Below are 10,013 nucleotides of genomic sequence, written 5' to 3' on the forward strand. Positions count from 1 at the left end.
ACACCTTTCGACGGCCTTGACTAGCAAGGGACCGTCCACCGAGATGTCTGGTGTGGACACCGACGGATTCGCCGTTTTTCCACCTCCAGACTTCGCCGCATCCGTCTCCGCCTTCTTCTGCGGAGACCGCTAGATGCCACCTCGTGCGAAGGGATTTGGTAACCCCTCCGCACCCGTCTCTTTTTGGTTCTTCGAGCTCATTTTTGTTAATTGGGTCCCCCTTCCAGCCGCTATCCTTGTCCATAGATTAGAAGTCGCTTGTATGGTCCCATGGTAATCTATGCCGAAGCAGTGAGGCCATGGGTAAGGGGGGTCGCCATAGTACCTTATGAGCACTATGACGCCCCCGCCCGCGTAAGTCAGGAAAGGGGCATCTTGTCCTAGGACTAGTTCCCCCCAATCTGATCCTTCTCTGCCTGATTCCCACCAGGCAATGGACGCGGAACGTACTGGGAGGCCTGCCAGGTTTTACGGGACGGAGACCCCTGCACCGGGTACCATCTCGCCGTTTCAAGCCGCTGTCACGCGACTTTACTAAGGGAGCTCGATGCAGGTGCCAGCCCTTGGTCGTGGTTCCTTAGCGTATCCGACTCGAATCCGTTTCGTTCGCTGCCAGTTGCCATAATTGGGACCTTACTGGTGTCGGCCCCAATGGACGGGGGAGTGCATTTGGTTGATGGGAGCGGCACTACTCGCTCCGTCAGAGATGCTTCCGGGTAATTGTGGCATTTACGAGGAGTCGACGGCCCAGTGTCCGACCCTCACCACCCCTAAGCAATCTCCCGCTGCTGGTCCAGGGCTGTTAGGTACTGTCAGCGGTCGCCCTCATATAACGTGACCTCGGCGGTCGCCACGCGCCGACCCGTGGTGGCATGCAGCTCTGCCGATAACAGACCGCCTGGTGGTCGCTATTAGTGTAGCCATCGTCTACCCTCCAGTTCTTGATCAGTCCTGGGCTGGAGAACGTCACGTCGATGATCGACTCCGCGCCATTTCTGCTAAACGTACTTTTGTTCCCAACGTTGGCCAGATCTAGGTTGAGCATTGCCAAAGCCTCCAGCAAGATCTGGCCCCTCTGGTTCGTGAAGCGACTTTCCCACTCAACAGCCCAAGCGTTGAAGTCACCCGCCACCACCAACGGCGTTAGGCCCGTTAGCTCCATGGATAGGAGATCGACCATCAGGGTGAACCTTTCGGTAGACCAACGTGGCGGAGCATAGCAACTGCAGTAGAACACTCCGTTCACCTTACCAACTACGTACCCTTCTTCTGGGGTTGTGACAACCTCCTGAACCGGGAACTTGCCCGTCGTACATATGGCCGCCATACTGGACTTATCCGCAACCCAGTTACCGTTTCCGGGAGGGATGCGGTAGGGGTCCGGTATGATGGCGATGTCCGAGAACGACTCAGTGGCTGCTTGGTGTAGCAGCTGCTGAGCCGCGAAGCAATGGTTCAGGCTCATTCTCTAATGTTCGCAACATGTTAATGGGACGGAACTCTTCGGCTTTATACGTCCCAGGAATCTTGGGGATAGGAACCACAAGTGATTCCTTCCAAACTTCAGGCACGTGCCCCGTTGCAGTGACTCATTAATAAGGTCCAGCAGATCGTGTCCAATGACATGAAAGCAATCTTGTATTACTTTTGCGTTGACATTGTCGATACCAGCCGATCTCTCCAAAGAAAAACAAATATCTTTCAACTCTGCAAAAGTAATAGGATGAAAACCATCAAAGCTACAGTTATTATTGAACGGCTGTATTATCTCGTCCGGCTCATTGACCAAATCAATGCTTTGATTGATCGATTGAACACTGTTAACGAAATAACTGTTAAATTTATTTACTACTACTCGCGCCGATTATTCTTCTAAGCCATTAAAAGTTATGGATTGCTACAATCTTTACATTTCATTAGTTTCTTTAAAATTTTCCATAACTGTTTGCTGTTATTTTGATGTTGATCAATCTTCCGCTGTATATATTCACACCGGGCCTTTTTCGAGGCACGTGAATACATGTTACGCGCCGCGGTGTACGTATACCAATCATCGTTACTGTTACTTCTGTAAAACTGCTTGTACCTTTTATCTCTTTTTGGTTTTAAACGCAGAAGATCTAAAGAGTACCAGCTGTTTGCATTATGCAAGTTTACATGTTTTTCTAAAACTAAACTATTGGTACATTCTTTCAGCGTGTTGGTAAGAACAAATCACCAGTTACTGGTTGAAAATCCAAGCTTCTCGAAACTAGTTGAGACACTGCTTGTTTCGAATATCTGTTCCAGCACTTTATCTTTACTTTATCATCACGGTTTTGATCATTCTCAATAAAAACAAAAATTGTCTCATGATCTGTAATTTTGTAATCGGCCTCTGTAAAGGAATGAACATTATCAAAATTTGAAAACACGTGGTTAACTCTTGATCTCCGTCAACTCACTACTCATAGCATCATCTTTCCCGCCGTCTTCCTGGGCCGATAAACATGAAGCACATTTGAAAACAATATTTTCATTATCGTTAACGACTTTCGCCGCTATTTTAGTGAGCGGTGTACAAACTCGATGAAATCGAGAATTGCACTTGCCCACGCAAACTACGGGATCGTCGCTAACACGAACTACATTACCACACTTTGCACAGTCCATAGTAAACAAACAAACAGCCGCCGGCCGGACTCGTCCAGCAGCAACGGCAAAGGCTAAAGGCAATGAACAATGCAAACATATAACAATGAATGTTTCAACCAGCAGCCGTAGCGTCTATGTGATATTGATGCGCTGATCGGCGCTGACACAAATTTAATCAATAAAAAACGAATAAATCGAAAGCATGCAAATACACTTCTACTTATCCGTTTAGGTTTCCAATTTGGCCGTCGGATCACTAGCACTAGATCACTTAAAGCACTTGATTTCACACACAAAAAAGCGTTTTGATGTTAACACTAGTGGTACACAAGCTACCATGTTCACCATTCACCAAGAGAGGTACTCTTGGTGAATTCGCCAAGAGAGGTCTTCAGAGGATGTTGAAAAAAAACACTAGCACACTTGTATTTAACTTTCCATTTAATAGCTTTTCCTCTTGATATTTACTGACTGAAAAATGAAATAGAATTGAACTGACGTGCAACTGCTTGCACCGCTTTTATAGCGTCGCGCAAACGCTTCTTCTTCTTTTTCTTCCTTGCTCTCGCTGCTCGTTTCATTCGCGATGGTTTTTATTCTTGATGGTTCGATTCTCGATGGTTCGAGATACAAGGCGGAGTTTATGATGCTTGCTAGCTGCTGCTGATGTTGTTATTTTTCGCGTTCGGGCGCGGACATTCTCCCCCGGGCTGAGAAGCATTCTCAGAACCTTGCTCCAACAGCTGCCTGTTGTCCTGCATGGGCAGCACTGCGATCCTCGTTGTTGGACGTTTATATATTGTGTCACCAACCAAAACGTCGATCGTACGAACTAGTTCGTCAGATCCGGGATAGGTCCGCACAATTTTCCCCAATTTCCAGCTCATTGGTGGCAAGTTTTGGTCTTCCAGAAGCACAATCATTCCAGGTTGAACATTGCAGGTAGTTGTTCCTCCACTTTCTCCAAAACTCGTCCCGAAGTCGTTGCAAAAACTCCCAACGATTAAGTCGATTGACGTTGGTGTTTTCATAACTCGGCTCAGGGATCGCCGTTATTGGACGCCCGATCAAAAAATGGCCAGGGGAGAGCACCATGGGATCACCGGGATCGGGTGAGGTAGAGTAGAGCGGTCGAGAGTTCAAAATAGCCTCAATCTGTGTCAGGACTGTCGCATATTCCTCAAATGTCAAGCAAGCATCCTTCAGCGTGCGTTTCAAGTGATATTTTGCGCTTTTAACGGCCGCCTCCCACAGACCGCCAAAGTGTCGTGCCTCAGGTGGAATAAAGGACCAGGTGATTTCCTTTGGCTGGGAAAAACCTTCTATTTGATCAACCGCAGTTTGAGACCGGAACAGTTTAAACAGCTCATTCAGTTCCGCCTTGGCGCCTCGAAAATTTAATCCATTATCAGAGTGCATTTCTCGTGGTACACCCCTAAAACCCGTGAAGCGTTGCAATGCGCCAATGAACGCGGAGGTGGTCATGTCTGACACTAATTCCAAGTGCACAGCTCGGGTAACCATACACACAAATACAGCAATGTATGCCTTCTCTACAACCAGTATTCGTTGGCCTTGCTTCACATAAACAGGACCCGCGTAATCCACACCAGTCACTTCGAAAGTATGAGCGGGTGTCACGCGGAATGATGGCAAATTTCCCATTTGCTGACTTTTTTTCACTGGGTTCACACGAGAGCAAGTGACACAGCTCCTGGTAATTTTCCTCACAGCTGATTTGCCATTTATCGGCCAGAACCGTCCTCGAAGAATCGCTAGTAAACTAGATGGCCCAACATGCAGGTTCTCATGATGGTATGCTCGTATCAGAAGGTCGGACAATCGGATGACTTGGCAAAATATACGGATGTTTGGCCTTGGTTGATATAGGTGAATTGTCCAGTCTTCCACCTACTCTTAGCAGTCCGTCCTGGTACACGGGATGCAGTAATGCAAGTCTCTTGCATGGCTGCTTATTGTTTATGCGGTTTATCTCGTCAGCCAAACGTTCATATTGAACCGCCTTGACGATCACAATCAACGATTCGCGTAATTCGGGTACAGTCAAGTGGCGTTTCAGTTAACGGAGCTCAGGGTCCTTGATTCTGCAATTAGAGATAAAACGCAGGACATATGCGATCATCCTCTGCAGTTTCCGAAATGAGCTGAACATAGAGAATACAGGAAGATTAACAGCATTATAGGTGACAGCAGACACATAGGCAGTCAATTTCAGCTCTGGTAAATCTTCATCAGGAAGTTGAACAGGTGGTTGAGTTCCGAAATTGATTAATCGCAGGAAAGGCGGACCCTTCCACCACAACTCGTTAGAAATTAGAGAGCTTGGAAGCGATCCTCTCGACACAATATCGGCTGGGTTTTCCTTGGTGGAAATATACTTCCAGGTGAAGTCCTTGGTTTTAGTGGTGATCTCAGCAACTCGGTTTCGAACAAACACTTGAAGAGATTTTTAGCTTCAAAGACTGCAACACCTTAACCACCAGTCGAGACAGCAGGCGAACCGCTAACAATTCTTTCCGGGGAATACTCAATTCTGCTATTGGAGCGACCTTCGATTTACTTGTTAAAAGTCGCAGTTCGGCACGACCATCAGCAAAAATATTCCGCACTTATAGTACCGCTCCATACGCAGAAATCGATGCGTCTAAAAATCCATGAATCTCCTTGGCAACTATGTTTGGAAAAATAACAAGTCGAGGGATCGTCATCTTACTCAATTGTGGCAGTGCATCACGAAGCTTCAACCCCAGGAAACTAGTAATTCTTCGTCAAGATTCTCGTCCCAGGAAAGGCCAGCAGTCCACAGTTTCTGCATTAGTATTTCCGCCACCACTAGGACGGGAGAGGCCAAGCCCAATGGATCAAAAAGCCTTCCAATCTCCGAAAATACCTTTCGCTTTGTGAACGTTTCTAGTACCCCGGCAGGGGTTTTTTTTGATGAAAAAGAATTCATCGGAATGCGGACTCCAGGTGAGCCCTAAGGTTTTGATCACTTCACTTTTAGTTGTACCATCCAATTGCACCAATTTCTCTCGATTCTCTTCTGGAATTTAGGTTAACACTTCCGGACGACTTGAGCTCCACTTGTGAACAGGAAATCCACCAAGTTGGAGTAATTCTTGCAGTTGGTGCTGCGCTTCTACGGAAATCGGTCACCCTCATCGTAGCACAATTGATTAAGGCATCTGGTGGCGAGGAATGGGGCCGAAGTTGTCCCGTACGTAACTGTTAGCAGCTCTAGAACACGAAGACATTCAGTGGAATTCTTCCGCCAGAAAATTCGTTGAAATGGTGTGTGACACAAAGTAACTCGTATCTGCCGATACATTTTAGCTATATCAGCGGTAAATAGAACGGCGTGTATGCGAAAACGAAGAAGAATGGTGAACAAATCACTCTGGACAACACCTCCGACGAGAAGTACCTCGTTAAGGGACTTGGCAGATGAACTTGGCTTGGCAGAGGCATTGTACACGACCCTAATCGGCGTCGTTGAACTGGTTGGTCGTAGTACGGCGTGATGTGGAATGTAGTAACGTCCCTGGGTAGGATCATCGTCTGCTTCATTGATTTCGCGGCAATGACCCAATGCCTCGTACTCATCAATAAATTCAGAATATGACTTTTTAAAAGTGGGATCTCTCTTGAATCGCCGCTCGAGCATCAGGAAACGACGAAAAGCAACGGATCGATTGTCCTGAAGCATTGAAACGTCCTCTAGGAATGGAAGCATTACCATGTACCTTCCAATTGACGTCCGACTGTGGGTGGAACAAAAGATCTCTTCGCATACATCTGTTTCGGTTTCCTTCTTAACGAATGGCGAAATATCTTCAACTTCCCAGAAACGATTCATCGTTTCAGTAAGAGTATCAAGCGAGGCAGGATAAGCCACTACTGCGTTGGCGACTTCGGTGTTTATTTCGCCTGAAAAGGACCCAACCCAGGTGAGTCTCGTGCAGATCAGGAAGTCCATCAGCTAGATGAATTTGACCAGACTTCTACAATGAAAAGAACTTCGAAGCACCGATTAACATGTCGATTTTTTCAGGTACATGGAAGGTAGGATCTGCCAATTGCACTCCGGCAGGAATTGGCCACGACGAAATATCAACCTTTTTGGCAGGGATGATACTGCTCACTTTCGGTACTATAAGGCATTCCAAGTCGGTGAAGAAATTGGAACACCTGGACTGAATATTCACGTTCAGCTTCTCCCTTGCATAAATCCTGGCACCTCCTATCCCGGTTATGGGCACGTTCACCGGTTCACGAGAAATCGTCAAACGGTTGGCTTCGGACACAAAGGAACTTGGGAACCACTGTCCAACATTGCCCGACAAGCAATTAGTTGACCGTTGGCATTCTCAAGATTCACAACAGCAGTCAACAGTATCACGGTCTTTGCACCTTTCAAATGATTACAGGAACACGAAGAATTGGCGCTTGTTGATGATTGAACCTTGGGAACTGCATTGGTTTCAGTGACGACGTTGGTCGATTCTTTATCTGGAGGGACTTCAGTCTCAGATGGTTTTGCGAATGACATACCGTGAATTAGGGTGTGGTGGCGTTTTTGGCATTGCGAACAAGTACGCTTGGATGAGCAGTCCTTGGCACAATGACCTGGACGGAGACAGTTGAAACAAACTCCTAACTGTTTCACTTTTGTCATGCGTTCGGGCACGGGCATTTTGGCAAAAACGGGACACTAGAAATGGCGATGGGCTTCGCCACAGATCTTGCATTGAATGTCGCAATTAGCGGAAGTGGCAGTGTGAGCTTGCAAGTTTGGTTGGTTTGGGTTGAGGTTATTTCATCACCCTTTAAAAATTTTATTGTTTCCTCATACTGTGGTACCTCACCATGGGCTTGGTTCCGTTCCCACAGCTGCAGGGTGTGGTCATCCAATCGGGATGTTAGTAGCTTTGTAATGATGACATTAGACAGTTTATCCACTGCCAGGCCCTGATACTGCAACGCTGCGACATGCCGCTCACATGTCTTCGTCAACTCCAACAGATCCATGAAGTTACCCTTGGACATCGTTTTCAGTTGGATCAATCCATCGACATGGGTATCGACGATCAGTCGTTTGTTTTCGAATTGTTCTCATAGTTGGTTCCAGACTTGGACGAAGTTGTTATCTTGTATCATTTTCGCATTATTGAGTCCAGCTGCATCACCCACCAGTGATTTGTCGAGGTAATGCAGCTTAACGACGTCAGAATCACCACTTTTTACGACCAAGTCGTCAAACATGGCCTTAAATTTCGGCCAATTTTCAACGGGGCCATCGAAGTATCGGTGCTCTCAAAGGATGGTTCTGCACAACCACTGGTGTTGTTCCACTGTGTCCAGCGACCGCAGGAGAAACTCCGACAGGCGCTCGAGCCGGTCTAGCGTTTCCGTGTTGTTCGGTGTACTCCGTGTAATGCATCTCCAGCTTCTTGGCGTACACTTTCAGTAACGTAGCACTTATTAGCGACGGATCATCTTCCGCTCTCTCGAGGTTATTGTTTATTTTTGTTACTCTGCCCTTAATCAGCCCACGCTGATGGATAAGCATTTGCAGCGCCTCGGCATCAGCCGCGTTGTTTTTCTTGGGCGTGTGGATCACCATCGTGACGGTTTTACACTATTTATCACTTTTTCACTTCAATGTCTTTAGTTCTTATTATCTTGTGTTCAGTTTGCTCAAATTCACTTATATTTTTCACTTTTCATTGCCAGTTTTCTTCCGACATCCTCCGAAAACTGCTGCCGGAATCGCACAAAGTGGCTCCAATCTAGCTCGAAGGACCAATGTCATAGCGGTACCATGCTCTGGAAGGTGGGACTGGGGCGCTTACTAACTTTCTTTCAGCATGACACAACATATCCTGAATCGTCAGGAAAAGGAACGGGTGCCGCTCAAGCCAAGCCGTCAGGAAAATAAGTGCTCTGTTCGGGCACTTGCGGATTTAAATTAACTCCCTTATCCTAAAAAGGACGATTTTGGCCCGCAAGTCCGTCCACAGCAAACACTTTCTAGTCAGTGGACTGTACTCAACAGTTACTTCCAGGCGTCTTCAGAGGATGTTGAAAAAAACACTAGCACACTTGTATTTAACTTTCCATTTAATAGCTTTTCCTCTTGATATTTACTGACTGAAGAATGAAATAGAATTGAACTGACGTGCAACTGCGTGTACCGCTTTTATAGCGTCGCGCAAACGCTTCTTCTTCTTTTTCTTCCTTGCTCTCGCTGCTCGTTTCATTCGCGATGGTTTTTATTCTTGATGGTTCGATTCTCGATTGTTCGAGTTACAAGGCGGAGTTTACGATGCTTACTAGCTGCTGCTGATGTTGTTATTTTTCGCGTTCGGGCGCGAACATACACTAAAAACTAATACGAATTGAAAAAATATCTGTTTGCTTTATTTTTCCTATGATGATTTTAATGTTTGGTTCTCATTGTAGATGTGACAGTGATATTTATTTCCGCAAACTATTTTTCACTAAATGCTTAGTAATCTTGTTTTGGTTTTGCCTAAGTACCTAAACTGGAATAATTTGATCGATTATAGCTTTTTAACCGTTCTTGTGAATTTTGGTGCTCCTTGCCAGCCCGGATGTGCGTTGAAAGACCACAAAGTAAATGTTTGTCGAGTTTGTCGCTTGTTTCGATGCTAACGGTAGTGTATCGATATTGGTGGAGGATCGCCTGTCAAGTATCGATATCAAATATCGGGTATCGGCAGTGAAAGAATCGATTCTAAGTAAGTATCGGAGGAATTGCATCGTCCCTATGTGTAGATCGTTTTTTTTACACGGAATTTCATTGATATGCAGCAGCCAATCATTTTTGTAATGCGACATCCATAAATTACGTAAGGCAAAAAACGATTTTCGGACCCCCACCCCCCCATATGTAACAAAACGTAACGCCAACACCTCCCGCTATAAAAATTACGTGACGCTGCAAAAGGATTTCCTTGTTAAAAATGATCGTTTTTGGAGAATCTCTCCTGAGATTTTTCGTTCGTAACGGTTAACTCACCTCCCCCCCTCCCCTGTGTAACAAATCGTAACTCTCAAGTATGCCTCCCCTCCCCCCTATGAGCGTTACGTATTTTATGGATGCCTCTTTATATATAACTTTCGTTAAACCTATTTACCAACATCACCAAGAGCATTTCCGCTGTACCTTTGACAAAATTCGCACCTTTTGCCCCATAACTTCCCTCAGACCCTGATGCTAACCGTAAGATTTTGTCAGATGGTAGCTTGGCATGCCTGCTAACTTTCTAACATGGTTCGGTGACAGGTATTTTTCATGTTTCATACATCACCAGGAAAAATTCCGCTGTGCCTTT

General features: G+C 46.0%; 2 protein-coding genes across 2 annotated transcripts; both read right to left on the reverse strand.

The window, feature by feature from the left end:
• Positions 1-3,474: 3,474 nt before the first annotated feature.
• On the reverse strand, positions 3,475-4,119 carry LOC129720001 (uncharacterized). The gene has a single exon (XM_055671411.1). It carries the CDS (start codon positions 4,117-4,119, stop codon positions 3,475-3,477), a length of 645 nt encoding a protein of 214 aa, XP_055527386.1.
• A 1,675-nt stretch (positions 4,120-5,794) lies between these two features.
• Positions 5,795-6,511, reverse strand: LOC129720002 (uncharacterized). Its single transcript, XM_055671412.1, has one exon. It carries the CDS (start codon positions 6,509-6,511, stop codon positions 5,795-5,797), a length of 717 nt encoding a protein of 238 aa, XP_055527387.1.
• Positions 6,512-10,013: the final 3,502 nt, after the last annotated feature.

Source organism: Wyeomyia smithii, chromosome 2, assembly GCF_029784165.1.
Source record: "Wyeomyia smithii strain HCP4-BCI-WySm-NY-G18 chromosome 2, ASM2978416v1, whole genome shotgun sequence".
NCBI classification, from domain to species: domain Eukaryota; kingdom Metazoa; phylum Arthropoda; class Insecta; order Diptera; family Culicidae; genus Wyeomyia; species Wyeomyia smithii.

Coding starts and splice junctions, on each gene's coding strand:
- LOC129720001 (XM_055671411.1), bottom strand. CDS start 4,119: ATGACCACCTCCGCGTTCATTGGCGCATTGCAACGCTTCACGGGTTTT.
- LOC129720002 (XM_055671412.1), bottom strand. CDS start 6,511: ATGAATCGTTTCTGGGAAGTTGAAGATATTTCGCCATTCGTTAAGAAG.